This window comes from Nicotiana tabacum, chromosome 10 (assembly GCF_000715075.1).
Source record: "Nicotiana tabacum cultivar K326 chromosome 10, ASM71507v2, whole genome shotgun sequence".
In the NCBI taxonomy this organism is placed as follows: Eukaryota; Viridiplantae; Streptophyta; class Magnoliopsida; order Solanales; family Solanaceae; genus Nicotiana; species Nicotiana tabacum.
In genome coordinates this window covers 158,129,855-158,145,390 of record NC_134089.1, presented here as the reverse complement: position 1 = coordinate 158,145,390, position 15,536 = coordinate 158,129,855, and the positions used below count along the sequence as shown (strand labels likewise).

The 15,536-nt window shown below is 37.0% G+C and overlaps 1 protein-coding gene across 1 annotated transcript; it reads left to right on the top strand.

Annotated features, from left to right (window-relative positions):
- Nucleotides 1-7,854: 7,854 nt before the first annotated feature.
- LOC107787484 (ribulose-1,5 bisphosphate carboxylase/oxygenase large subunit N-methyltransferase, chloroplastic-like) lies at nucleotides 7,855-15,270 on the top strand. The gene is made up of 12 exons (XM_016609065.2): nucleotides 7,855-8,350; nucleotides 10,369-10,532; nucleotides 10,654-10,737; nucleotides 11,340-11,397; nucleotides 11,994-12,047; nucleotides 12,400-12,471; nucleotides 12,563-12,643; nucleotides 12,988-13,160; nucleotides 13,379-13,481; nucleotides 13,563-13,694; nucleotides 14,289-14,411; nucleotides 14,932-15,270. Exons 1-12 carry the CDS (start codon nucleotides 7,949-7,951, stop codon nucleotides 15,016-15,018), a joined length of 1,533 nt encoding a protein of 510 aa, XP_016464551.1. The 5' UTR covers nucleotides 7,855-7,948; the 3' UTR covers nucleotides 15,019-15,270.
- The last annotated feature ends 266 nt before the right edge of the window (nucleotides 15,271-15,536 follow it).

The window sequence follows — 15,536 nt, the reverse complement described above, 5'->3', positions numbered from 1 at the left end:
ATGCCAGACAGTGCCTCGTGGGGTTGGGTGTTAGTTATACTTGTGGTTATCCAGGCCATGTTATAAGAGATTGTCCGACGAGAGGTGGTGTAGGTATAGTTCAGCCAGCGGGATCTGTAGCTGGTTTGTCATCATCAGTACGCTTCCCTAGGCAAGGTTCACAGGCACCAACCGGTCGTAGTAGAGGCAGAAGTGGAGCATCTAGCTTGAGCGGTCCTTAGAACCGCATTTATGCATTAGTGGGTCGACAGGATCAGGAGTCATCACCTGATGTTGTTACATGTATATTATCAGTCTCATAATATGATGTATATGCATTAGTTGATCCAGGATCCACCTTATCGTATGTCACTCCGTTTGTTGCTAGCAAGTTTGGGATAGAACTTAAGTTGATTAAACCTTTTGAGGTGTCTACACCTATTGGGGATCCAATGATAGCTAGACGGGTATGTAGAGATTGTACAGTAGTAGACCTGATTGAGCTAGATATGGTAGAATTTGATGTTATAATGGGTATGGATTGGTTGGCTTCTTGTTATGCTAACGCTGATTGTAGATCAAAGATGGTTAGATTTCAATTTCTAGGGGAGAAACTTCTAGAGTGGAAAAGTAACACTGCATCGCCGAAAGGTAGGTTTATTTCCTATCTCAAGGCAAGGAAGATGATCAGAAAGGGCTATATTTATCACTTAGTTCGGGTACAGAACGTGAAAGTAGAGTTACCGACCCTTCAATCTATCTCTGTGGTTAATGAGTTTCCCGATATTTTTCCCAATGAGCTTCCAGGCCTTCTGCCAGAGCGGGATGAGTTTTCTATTGACACATTACCAGATACTCAGTCGATATCTATTCCTCCTTATAGAATGGCACCTGCAGAGCTGAGAGAGTTGAAAGAACAACTGAGGGATTTGCTTGAAAAAGGCTTTATCAGACCCAATACATCACCATAGGGAACACCTATGTTATTTGTGAGAAAGCAAGATGGTTCCTTGCGGATGTGTATTGATTACAGATAGTTGAATAAGGCAAAGATCAAGAATAAGTATCCGCTCTCGAGGATTGATAATTTATTTGATCAGTTGCAGGGTGCCAGGTGTTTCTCAAAGATAGACTTGAGGTCGGGGTACCATCAGGTAAGGGTTAGAGAGAAAGATATTCTGAAGACAACATTCAGGACCAGATACGTGCACTTTGAATTTCATGTTATGTTGTTAGGCTTAACCAATGCCCCAACAATATTCATGGACTTGATGAACCGTGTGTTCAGGACCTTTCTAGATCTGTTCGTGATTGTATTTATAGATGATATTTTGGTTTATTCTCGTTTAGAGGCTGAGCATGCAGATCATTTACGTACTGTGCTTAGAGTTCTACAAGAAAGGCAGTTGTACACAAAATTCTCTAAATGTGAATTCTGGTTGAGTTTTGTAGCTTTTCTTGGACATATTATTTCATATGAGGGTATCCGTGTTGATACACAGAAGATTGAGGCGGTGAAGACTTAGCTTAGACCCACGACACCGACGGACGTTCGCAGATTCCTGGGTTTGACAGGTTATTACAGGAGATTTGTGGATGGCTTTTCTACTCTTTCAGCACCATTAACAAACTTGACTCAGAAGGCAACTAAGTTTCAGTGTACTGATGCTTGTGAGCGGAGTTTCCAGACATTGAAGGACAGATTAACTGTAGCACCGGTTCTGACACTCCTAGAGGGTAGCGATGGTTATGTTATCTATTGTGATGCTTTGAGCATTGGATTGGATTGTGTACTGATGCAACATGGTAAGGTTGTAGCTTATGCTTCTAGATAGCTAAGAAAGCACGGGAAGAATTACCCAACCCATGATTTAGAGTTAGTTGCGGTGATCCATGCACTAAAGATATTGAGGCACTATTTGTATGACATTGTTGATATATATATATATATATATATATATATATATATATATATATATATATATATATATATATATATACGGATCATAAGAGCCTTTAGTATGTATTCAAGCAAAAGGAATTGAATTTACGTCAGAGGCGATGGTTGGAGCTACTGAAAGACTATGATGTTGATATTTTATACCATCCAGGGAAGGCGAATGTAGTAGCCGACACCCTCAGTCGTAGATCTATGGGTAGCCTATCATATTTACAGCCAGAGAAGAGTGAGATAGCCCGTGAGATTCATCAGCTAACTAATCTTAGAGTTCAATTACTAGATTCAGGTGATACCGGAGTTACTATCCAGGACACGACAACATCCTCTTTAGTAACTGAAGTGAAGGAACACTAGTATGAGGATCCTGTGCTAGATCATTATAGAGATACAACCCCTCAAAAGGAGAAGACACCATTTGAGATTACAAGAGACGGAGTCCTCAGATATCAAGGTCGATTATATGTTCCTAATGTGGCAAGGCTGCACCAGCAGGTTATGGGAGAAACATACTATTCTCGTTATTCTGTTCATCCAGGAGAAACAAAAATGTATCATGATATCATGGAAATATATTGGTGGGACGAAATGAAGAAGGATATAGCAGAGTTTGTTGCTCAGGGCCCTAATTGTCAGCAGGTTAAGATTGAGCATCAAAACCCGATGGATTATTGCAGACTATAGAGATTCTGACTTGGAAATGGGAAGTAATTAATATAGATTTCATTATAGGATTACCTCGTACCCAGCATAAGTTTGATTCTATATGGGTTGTTGTTGATAGACTTACAAAATCAGCCCATTTTCTACCTGTCAGGACTACGTATTCAGTAGAGAATTATGCAAGGCTTTACATTAAGGAGATAATACAACTTCATGGTGTCCCTACATCTATTATCTCAGATAGAGGTGCTCAATTTACAACTAATTTCTGGAGGTCCTTCCAAAAAGGATTAAGGACTCAAGTAAGTCTTAGTACACCATTTCATACCCAGATAGACGGTCAGGCTGAACGTACTATTCAGACACTGAAGGATATGCTACGGGCTTATGTGATAGACTTCAGGGGTAACTGGGATGATCGTCTTCTACTTATTGAGTTCACATATAATAATAACTATCATTCCAACATTCAGATGGCTCTATATGAAGCTCTTTACAGAGGTGTGGGTCACCTATCAGATGGTTCGAGGTTGGGGAAACTAAGTTAGTAGGACCAAATTTGGTACAACAGGCAGTTGAGAAGATTAAGCTTATACGGGAAAGGCTATTAGCAGCTCAAAGTCATTAGAAGTCCTATGCAGATAATCGACGACAAGACTTGGAGTTTCAGGTAGATGACTGGGTATTCCTAAAGGTATCACCGATGAAAGGCGTTATGAGATTCGGTAAAAAAGGAAAGCATAGCCCTCAGTACATTGGACTGTATAAGATCATACGCAGAGTAGGCCAGGTAGCATATGAGTTAGACTTGCCTTCCAACTTGGAGTCAGTACATCAAGTCTTTCATGTGTCTATGGTCCGTAAGTGAATCAGAGATCCATCTAGAGTAGTTCCAATTGACGATGTTCAGGTCACAGAGCAGCTATCATATGAGGAAGCTCCCATTGCTATACTAGATAGACAAGTTCAGAGATTGAGAACTAAAGATGTATCTTCGGTTAAAGAACTTTGGAGGAACAATAATATGGAGGAGATGACTTGGGAAGCTGAGGAATACATGAAGTCTAGGTATCCTCACTTGTTTCCTCTTCCGGAGGAGGATCAGACTAAGATATCACAACCTTAGGTACGTATATGGTACTTGATTCTTATGTTAGTTATTGTCATTGGTCATGTGAGGCCATTAGTGTTATTAATGATTGTGGCCTGTGTGGATTTATATTGTTGGGTTTTCTGTATGACAGGTTGGTATCGGTACCATTACAGAGGAGACTTTGCCAAAATTTCTATAGATCCCTAGGGGTTTAACATTCGAGGACGTATGTTTCTAAGGGGGGAAAATTGTTACACCCTTTGCGTCGACGTATAATGAATATGAAACTTGTTAATAATGATTTAAATGAGTTTAAAGTCATAATGTGACTATATATGATGTTTGCATAGAAAATATAAAGTTTGAAAAAAATCAGATTTATGTTACGGAAAAACCGACTAAGGATTTGCCTTGTACAGAGCTTTTTCAGAAATAAATTTCGTGTGCTATATGAGGTCTTTTTGGGATATATTATATACCAAACTGAAGGTCTTGAAATTTAGTTTCCAATGCACTTAACCGTTCGTTCACACGACATTCGAATAAAAAGATATAAGTGTCGGAAGATGGGCCAATGCGAGGGTGCCAAGCTAGCACCTCTTTGACTTTTCAAAAGTTTATATATAGGTTTTAGCTAGTCTCTCTCTTCACTTTTATATATATCCCGACCATAGAACACCATAAAACCATATACTTAAGCTCTCCAAAAGCTTTCAAAGAATACTAACATCCAGGGTAAGAAAATCGAGAAGCGATAACATTAGAACGATCCCTACGACGCAAGTATTATTATACCGTCTCTCTCTTTTCTTTATAGTTCAATTTTTGCAAGATAATTCATAGTTAAGAAACGTGTAACTTCTTTAATTAAGTTTTTAAATATCAAGGAAGGTTGATAAGTTGGTTTCCTAATAGTTAGAACTCACGGGACGGTGATTGGAAGCCGTGAGTTCGATTTTTTTTTCCATTTTTAGTGGACTGTTTTGTAGTCCATTTGTGCCGGCCTATTTTGCTGTTGATTTATGGAGTTTGGAAGGATAAAAATGTGTGGAGAAATGCCACATGTGGTAGGGTAGTAGGTTGTTCGCTCGTCGTTGCATTTTTAGGCTAATTGATAAGTTGTTGATTGGGTGTGTTACGACATATTTGAGGTTTTTGCTGTATTGAAGGCTCCGAATTGCAATTAGGTTGGTTTTGAGTTACTTATTGTATTGTGTTTGTATCTCACCTATAGTAGGCTTAAGGGAGAAGTAAAATCAGGGGAAATGCTGCCTGTTTTATTTTAGAATCGAGTTATCGTTTGAGATACGTAATACACTAGCGCCATCTAAGTCGTACATGTATTTCTTTGTTATAAGGTTGGCGCGCTAGTTATCATAATCTTGTTGTGGAGTTGCATTGACGATTTGAGGTATGCTAAAGCTATCCCTCCTTTCCTTTTGGCATGATCCAAATAATTCTATTCTTAGAAGTACTAGAGTTGCCTATGCTCTGGATTCCCCATATGTCCTACTATCATATCGTCTGTTCATGGGTCTCATGAAGTTCCGAGAGACCTTATTGACTTACTTCATTATGCATTGCATCCATTTATATATATATTGACCATGACTAGATGGCGTTATATATGTGTATAGTATATGTATATGGGGTATGGGGGAAAGATTATGACGTTATATACGCACCACCACCTGATCAGCTGGTATACGTTTATGATTTCACCCACAGAGGCTGAGATGATATGATGGGATGCCCTCAGAGGCTTGATGATGTTATCTACGCATATACCTATGCATGACATGAAATTTATACGCATATGCATGACATTATAAATATTTCATGATTCACAAAGCTATTCAGACTTACAGGTTGAGTCCATTACTCTATGTTTCTTTTATGTCTTTTATATACTGATTTTTATGCCTTACATACTCGGTACATTATTCGTACTGACGCTCTTATTGCCTGGGGCCTGTGTTTTATGCCCACAGGTGCAGGTAGACAGGCTGACGGTCCCCCTTCTTAGGATTCTTGCTCAGTGAGAGTTATTATGCTCCATTTGATCCGGAGCTGCTATTGAGTTTTGGTACGATACTTTTGTATACATATGAGTATGACAGGGCCCAGCCCCGTCATTTATACAGTGTACACTCTATTAGAGGTCTGTAGACAGTCATACGTAGTTAGATAGTATATGTCCTTGTCAGCTTGCCCTGTCGTATTCCGTATATATGTCTTTTGGGCATGTTTTTCCGTGTATGTTATTAACATGAATCAGTATTTTATTGCCAGGCGTTATGCATGACCTACACTTATTTCATGTTTATATCTTAGACGTATGCTTAGGGGTGTTCGATAGGTAAAACTCGAGCACTCGTCACGCATTATCGGTTTGGGTCGTGACAGTACTGACTGATTGGTTTATTATTTGCAAAATTTTATTTTGTGTACTGTTATTTAAGTAATATAAGATGATTTTTCATAAATGTAGCATTATATGCCTTCATTTGTTTGTTTTTTAATTATGTTGCATAATATAGATAAATACGGACTTATTCAATTGGAGTCTAGCATAAAATACAGTCACAATTAAATCTAAAATTAACACATTATATAAGATACTATTTTGGTCAAAACTTCTAGAATTTAGCAGTCATCCAAGAGAAATACATTTTGAGTAAACTACATAAAAAAGTTAGTACAAACCATAAGTTAATATAGTTAGATAGGTGCACCTCTAAGAATTCAACATGTGGTTTTAATATATAGGGGAATATAGTTCAGGAAGGTCTTGGGGACACCAGATAGTTTAAGTAGGTAACTGATAAAAAAATATCAGTCTAAGAGGGTTTTAGGCTTGGGTTAAATAGCCACGTGTAGCCCCACAAGGCACATTCTTTAGATAATTAGGAGTGTGCACTAGACATACCTCCAAAAATGCAATAAGGGGGATTTTAATATGAAGAGGAATATAGTCGAGGAATTTTCAGAAACCACTATTGTTTAGTGGCTATTAACTTCTTATAACTACCATATACATAATTACTTCCTATATCTAGTATTCAGTTGTTACGGTAGTGTATTCGCTATATTCGCATTGTTGTATTCATGAATATAACAGCAAAAAGTGCCTAAAAATCAGGACAGTCCAATTGTACGCGCATGTATTCACATGTATTCGCGCCATGTATTCATGAATACAGGAGCAAAAAGTACATAAAAACAGGACAGTCAAGTTGTACGTGCATGTATTCACATGTATTGCGCTGCTGTATTCAGAATACAGCAGTAAAAAGCGCCTAAAATCAGGGCAGTCCAGCTGTACGCGCATGTATTCACATTGCTGTATTCATGAATACAACAGCAAAAAACGCCTAAAATCAGGGCAGTCCAGCTGTACGCACATGTATTCACATGTATTCATGAATGCGAATGCGTTCATGAAGCTATACGCGAATGCGTTGCTGTATTCATGAATACAACAGTAAAAAAGCCTAAAACTAGGGCAGTCCAGCTGTACGTGCATGTATTCGAAGAGAGAGAGAGAAGAAATAGAGAGAAAAAGAAGAAAAATTCTGAGAGATAATTGTGTGTTAATTGAAAGAAAGAGAGAGGGAAAACATAAATAACGTATTTCATGCCTTATTTCATGCCTCAATGGTAGTATATACCATAAATACTTATTTTGCTATAAAATATAAAAGGTAGCTATAGAAAATAATATTTTAAAATAATTTTGATTTATAATAAATGTCACGACCTAAAATTCCACCCGTCGTGATAACGCTTATCTCAATATTAGGCAAGCCGAAAATCTCAATAACCAAAACTTCTCTTTAAACATGATAGTTTAGGGGGATTTTAGGATATTAACACTTATATATGTATATATATATTATAAATATTATTATACATTTTTGGCCTATTTTTTAGATGAATAATTATTTAAGTTAAGTTTTTCTAGAAAAATATTTACAATTACGCAAGTACTTATAGATTAATCTTTTAATAAAAATGCTAATTAGCTTGATGTAACGGAACAAAATTTTTATATTATTAATATAACTTAATAATTAAATCCTTAAGTTTTATTATCGAAAAAAAAAAAATTCAGATAAAATTTAACTGTCAAAACGACCAATCTTAAAGCTATCTTTACGCCTCACCTTCAACAGATAAGGCAAGAGTTTCATTCCCCCCTTCTTTTTCTCCACTCACTCACACTCTTCCTCTACTTTCACCTCTCTTCTCTAGCCATGGCGGAAGCTTCTAGAATACTCCAATCAGGTTTCCTTCCTCCTTTCTCCCATAATTCTCCATCTCACAGAACCACTCTCCACTTCAACTCCTCCTACACTTTCCACAGAAGAAACAGTACTACTCCTAACACCATTAATATTCGCTGTTCTTCATCAGTTTCCGCAGCTGAAACTACCAAACCGACAAAAGCAGAGAATGTTCCGTGGGGCTGCGACATTGATTCTCTCGAAAATGCATCCACTTTGCAGAAATGGTTGTCGGATTCGGGACTGCCTGACCAGAAAATGGGCATACAAAGAGTGGATGTTGGAGAAAGAGGCCTTGTTGCTCTAAAAAATATTAGGAAAGGGGAAAAGTTGCTCTTTGTTCCTCCCTCACTTGTCATCACTGCTGACTCGGTAAAATTATTACTCCCTCCATTTCAATTTATGTGGGGTAAAATTATTGAGAAAAAAAGTACTAGGACTTTTGAAAATGTGGTTTTAAAAGCTTTGTAGAGTCATAAAATTTGTGTGATTGTAAAAGCTTAATGAACATTAAGGGTAAAAATGATAAAATGAAAAGTTTAAAGTTAATCTGTTTTCAAATATAGAAAGGTGTCATTTTTTTGGTAACGGATTAATAAGGAAAGTGTGTCATATAAATTGAAACAAAAGGAGTAGTCTTTTGTTTGATATTTGAACTTGGCCTGAAGTAAATTAGCGTGGCTATAATTGAACTCGGTGGATAATGGACCCGGCCCTCTACCTTTCTCCACTTAGATAGCCTCATGAGGTGCACCTAATCCACACATCACGTATTGCTCTTACTATTACACGAAAGACCGGGGGCTTAAGAGGGAAATTTTAATTTGTAAATCAGATGTTAATTAAGTTGTTGTGTATCCCTGCAACGAACATAACTGCTCATTAACAAATCCTAATTGCTGTCTGGGTGCCTGAGTAACCAACTGAGGCAAAAAACTTGAGATTGTAACATTGAAGTGTAACAGTCTTAATTTAGAAATGATCCTCTGTAAGAACTAATTTCAATGAACAGAAGTAGAATCATGTTTACAGGCTAAATGGGTAATTTTCCCTGACATATAAAGTACTCTACTTGTATTACTATTACATGTTCCAGATCGCAGAGATTCTGAAGGACTTACGGTTTAATAAGACAGGATGTGGAACAAATGTGAACATGAAACTAATATTTCATTACCTTTCTGGTATAGAAGTCATTAAGGTGAAGGTCAATCGGACTAGAAATTGGATGTTGATGCACTTCAGCTCTAACTTCTTGACATTGCAGTGTATCTCATGCTAGGTTAGCTTAGTTGGACTTTTAGGACATGGAAATAAAGTGTAAACCTTGACTTCCCATGATTGTCAGTTGCTAATACATCAATATTGCCGCGATTGTCTGCCTCAGTTGGCAAATTCTGTCATATATAATTTATATCCCTCAACCACTAGGGGATGGTTGAGTTGTTGATGGCATAGGGTAACAACCTTGAGATCTCACGTTTGAATCCCAGCTACAAAATTTGGTTTATGGACAGATTTACCCTTCTCATGTACTTGTTGGGGTTGTAGTAGCTTCCAATGGATTAGGCGAATATGAGCAAGTTAGTACGAATACCAACATATATGTACATATGTAGGCTCGCATACAAACACAAAAATAGCCCTCTCCAGGTAGAAGGAGTGCAATAACAAGATGACATCTTTCTTTTCCTCTGAATTTCCTTTCGTCCAAACAATTGTACTAGCCACACATCTGCATTGCATTTCTTAAGTAGTAAAGTTGATTCTTTTCTAAACAGATATTTCTCATACCTCATACTTGAAATAGCACTGGAATGTTTACCATTGTTCTTATTCTTAGAATCATACTAGTCATTAGTGCAGCTTGGAGGCAGAATGGCTACAAATGGATCTCAAGTGTTACTTATATATTTGTATATCAGTAGAGATAATGGAAGAATTAGGTATCCTTAAAGCTTTTAATTAGTTACTGGTTTAAATGCCATGCTATACATGTGTAAGTATAGATTCTACAGCATACTGAAGTGTTTTGTTTCTCCTTGTCTAGTTGTGGATTAGTTGGTTTACTAAAGGGGAAAAATGAGGAAAGGGGAAATGGTCTTCCATGTGTTTAAAAGATGGTTAATGTTAATCACTATGGCAAATAGCAACCTGTGATCACCGGTTCAGGTTTCACATGTTCAATGCTGTGAGATTTAAGACACGAGCCCTTCCTAATTCAAGCAAATCAGATGGGAGGGGCATAACGAAAGTATCTAGAATACAACAGATACAGTTACCATTATTTGAATCTAAGTACTTTTTGGATTTAAAATATTATGAATTCTGGTACCAACAGAGGCTTTTTTTTTTTCTTTTTCCGTCTTGCTATGTGCTGGTGATGCCAGAAATGGAGCAACCCTGAGGCTGGTGCTGTGTTAAAACAATACAATGTTCCAGATTGGCCTTTTCTTGCTACATATTTAATAAGCGAGGCAAGCCTCATGAAATCTTCAAGATGGAGTAACTATATTTCTGCCTTGCCTAGACAGCCTTACTCTCTCTTGTACTGGTAAGCCTCTTATTAGTTTTGGTGTCTACCAAAACTTGTCAAGACCTGAGCATTCTTCCTTTACTACGTAAAAGGGTACATGCTCAATAAGTTCCCCTACAGCTTTTCCATGTCATTTCAGGACTCGTTCTGAGCTAGACAGGTATTTGGAAGCATCACAAATAAGAGAACGGGCAATTGAAAGGATAAATAACGTCACTGGAACGTAAGGCTTCTTTCCTTAATTTCTCAGAATTTATCATTTGAAGCTAATTTTTTCCTTACTTTTATTCGGAAAAAATCTACTACTTTGATCACTCAATTATTATCTTGGGTTCTCGTTACACCTGACTAAGCACACTTTACCCTAATTAATTGTACTGATTCATTGGACACTCCACTACTGATTCCTGGATTCCTGCATAATCGCACTATTACAGCATCTAGCTATTACATGTCACGGTGAGGGTGGGCTATTTTATTGAAGAGGAAAATAAAAAATTGATATCAGAAGAACAAATAACATGTCGAAAAACTTCTGTCATCATAGTACAAAGAAAAAGTACCGAAAATACCACTCATTTAGCATATTACGTTACAATCGCATAGTCTAATAGTTAAGTATTCATTGCATTTGCAAGAATCTGTTGCTAGGGGGGAACCAGAAGTGCACATTTGAATTAATTGAAAGTTAAACCTGCTTAGTCGGATATCTCTAGGATTAAAGCTGAATTTTTCAAGGAATAAAGAAAAGAAATGTTTTATAATTCATTTATTTTTTATTGTTGTGCTTGCTGACTAGTGTTTGCTTCATCATCTCGACTGCAGGTACAATGATTTAAAACTCAGAATATTTTCCAAACATCCTGATTTATTTCCTGAAGAGGTACACAATCTTAATGACTTGCTAATATTTGAGGCCAGCTAAATGTTATCTGTTTGTCATTATATTGTTTCTTGATGATGTGGTAAAGATTCTTGGGAGGAAATGGTTGCCTATGTGAAGTGAGAAGATATGATGGAGCTGCTACATTTCCTAGAGGCCATTTTAATTTATCAATGTAACATAGTCAATTTTGACTTCAAATTATAAGACCGTATAGTCCTGAGGTAATGATGATTCTGCGTCATGACCAAGTGGAGCAATCAAAAGCGAAGTTTCTTTTGAATGAACCACTTGTTTCACTATAGATCCATCTACATATTGCAGCCTTAGACAAGAGTCTTACAAATGACAAGTACATTAATATAGATCATTGGACTTGTTCTTCTATTAACCAGGATCAACCTTTTTGATATAACTTATTGAACATGTCCTGAAAAGAAAGTGCCCAGCAATGAATTATGGTCTTCAGGGGAAGTCTAGAGATGCATTATTCTTTTACAATTAACTAGAAAGGGGATACTTTTTTCTGCCTACTGCTATTTTTCTTTTAATGTGTGTCCTGAGCGTGTTCAAATTTCTGCTGCATGTTATTGCAGATATTCAACATAGAGACTTTCAACTGGTCATTTGGAATTCTCTTCTCACGTTTGGTGAGTTTCATACATGGGAACACAAATTTTTTTTGTTTATGAAATAAGTGGCAAGTCATTAACAAGAAGCATTCAGAGGATGCATAGGTTACAAAAGAAAGGGCTCACAAAATTTATTTCTACTGTGATTTCTACTGTCATTCATGTTTAGACTCACAAAAGGGGGAACAAGTAAACAATTTGGATGTGAAAACTGGTAGAAGTTGAATGCAGAAATCAAGCTGTGGTGTCTTCAGTGAAATGATATACTAAAAAAGAAAAAGAGATTTTGTAATCGCTCTTTTACTCGATGCTAAATATCTACTTCATGGGAAACTTTGATATGCTTTCTAAATTGGTTATGCATTCACAGGTCAGATTACCCTCTATGGATGGAAGAGTTGCCTTGGTTCCTTGGGCAGATATGCTGAATCATAATTGTGAGGTTGTGAATAGCACTTTTGTGAAAATGTTTGAACTTGACATATATGGCATAATTCTGAGTCTGATTCTTTCAGCTGTTTTAATTGTACAAGGTGGAAACTTTTCTTGACTATGATAAATCATCGCAAGGAATTGTCTTTACAACGGACAGGGCATATCAGCCAGGTGAGCAGGTATACAATATTCTGATTTTTTAAAAGCGATTAGCTAAATTATTGTATCGTCAAAACAACTGGATCCCCCATCTTGAATATTAATAGTTAACTCAAATTAGAAAATTACTGCACTGTGGCTTAGAAAGGGGCCACAGACTAACATATTCTTATTAACCTCCTTGCTGAACAGAATTCACCCTTATTTATTGTTTATATTTATAAGCCTAGCAAGTATTCAACATAAAATCTTTTATCTTAATGTAATTACTTTCATGATGCACGCATCCCCGTAGAACCACTTTTCATATTAGACAATGCCTTCATGCCTTGTGTAAGTAACTTGTAAGCTTGTGATTTTACAGGTTTTTATATCATATGGAAGGAAATCTAATGGAGAGCTTTTGCTTTCATATGGATTTGTTCCTAGAGAAGGCACCAATCCTAGTGATTCAGTTGAGTTGTCATTTTCACTTAAGAAATCTGATAAATGTTACAAGGAGAAGGTGGAGGCTCTGAAGAAGCATGGGTTATCAGCGTGAGTGCTTCGTTTATATAGACTGGTCCATAATACTGTGAGCTAAATATTTTCAGATATTTTATTTCTCTAATTTGAATCAGTTCTGACAAAATGTAGAAACCTTCTGGCTGTGGTTCCTTGCTATCAGAAAAATCCTAGGTTTCCTAGAAATTGGTGTCCTTTTGTTGTTTATGTTTAAAAACACTAACTTTTAAATTCTCATGTACCTTGAACAGGTCGGAATGCTTTCCTATACAAGTCACTGGTTGGCCATTGGAATTGATGGCGTTTGCTTATCTAGTAGTCAGTCCACCTAGCATGAGCAGACAGTTTGGAGAGGTAAGATAAATCTCAATTTTTGCGAGGTGGACTACATTTTTGGATTGGAAAAATAATAATCTAAAACTTAGTTTATTCCAGATGGCTGCTGCAGCATCGAATAAGTCAACATCAAAGAAGGATATGAAGTACCCGGAGATAGAAGAAGAAGCATTGCAATTTATTCTGGATAGTTGTGAATCCAGCATATCAAAGTATTCCAAGTTCCTTCAGGTAGTAAATTACTTCCCTAAGTAATACAGCTCTATAATCACACTACATGGGTGCCGAGCGCATGGGATGTTGCTTCCCTAGCCGGCATGTGGGCCCCGTGGAAAGAGAGAAATGGGAGAGCTTGTAACGGGATCAAAAGTGATTTTGTGTATTTGAGGAATAACCTTTTATTTTTAATTAGCTTTTGGTGCACCTATGAAGTTCTTGTACGTATAGAAGATTAGGTATCATCTTGGGATCTTTGCACAAATAGTCGGCCAAGATAATATACTGATTATACACGGTTATACACATAGTACATATGAATTGTATAATATATTATACATCCACCGGCTATTTTTAGTTTAAGCGGTTGGGTGGAGACAACTGCTTAGGTTAATTCTTCTATCATTTTTAAAGGACCATATTTTCATATAGGTATTATACTTATTGACATATGGCTTGTATACAGGAGTCTTCCCACTGATCACACTAACATGGGTTCTAGCGATGATTTAGAGAAGTATAAATTTGTAGGTCTGCAACTTTGCATGCATGTACAAATATGTTCCATTGCATTTACCCATGCTCAATAACTATCATATCTTCTAACAGGCAAGTGGAGAAATGGATCTCGACGTAACGAATCCAAAGCAGCTAAACAGAAGAGTGTTTCTGAAACAGCTAGCAGTTGATCTCTGCACAAGTGAGCGGAGGATACTCTTCCGTAGCCAATATGTAAGTACAGACTGTTTCACATTCCAGCAACTCTATCCAAAATATGTACTTAGTTAATTAAACTACCATTCCCCGTGCTCCATGTTATACTTATATTACAAGTCCACATTGGCCTAAGAATTTCATGACAATCTCCTGACCAAATGTAGAAGGGGAGCCTTGGCGTAACCCGTAAAGTTGTTGGCATGTGACCAGGAGGTCACGGGTTCGAGCCGTGGGAACAGCCTCTTGCATAAATGCAGGATAAGGCTGCGTACAATAGACTCTTGTGGTCCGGCCCTTCCCCGGACCCCGCGCATAGCGGGAGATTAGTGCACCGAACTGCCCTTTTTTTTTTCTTTTTCTCCTGACCAAACGTAATGGGATAGATATATGACTTGCAACATATGTTTGTGTTTACAGTTAAATGAAGAAAAGAAAATGAAACTTTGTGAAATTGATCGATCTTCTTGATTTCCTTCAATTAATCGATGTTTTCAACCATTAACCTTAATTCAAAATGTTTTTGACATGGTACCAGATACTGAGGAGAAGATTGAGGGATATTAGGAGCGGCGAACTGAAAGCTCTCAACTTATTTGATGGACTTAGGAACCTTTTCAAATAACTTGTTGAATGACTCTTCCCCCATTTTGATATCAACCCTTCTGCTTTCGGGCGAAGTTATCCACTGTCTCAATGTTGAATTGCTAAGAAGTCATTGTTTTACAATTTGAGACAGCACAAAGGAGTGGAGTCTCTTCTCTTTATAATTTTAATCACTGTGTCATGTATGTATAATACATGTTGTATCTTTCAACTTAACTTCGATAACTTTGTAATTTGTAAACGCTTTTGAGGTTATTCAGACTTCTGCTTACAGAGCTGTGTCTTTGTTTTGTATTTCGTGAACTTTACTTTATAGTCAGTTTTTAAATGGAAAACTTTCTCTTTTGGAAATTTTTTATTTGTTGCATTCTCATCTTATTAACAACATGACTTGTTGAGATTCACTTAATATAAAAGTTCATTCTTTTTTCAGGAGAAAGAAAACAAGAAATATGTATGAAACTCTTACCGCGTTACTCCTTTAAAATGACAATTTGATGCTTTTAATATAGTTAATGTACCTGCCAAAAGTCTTTT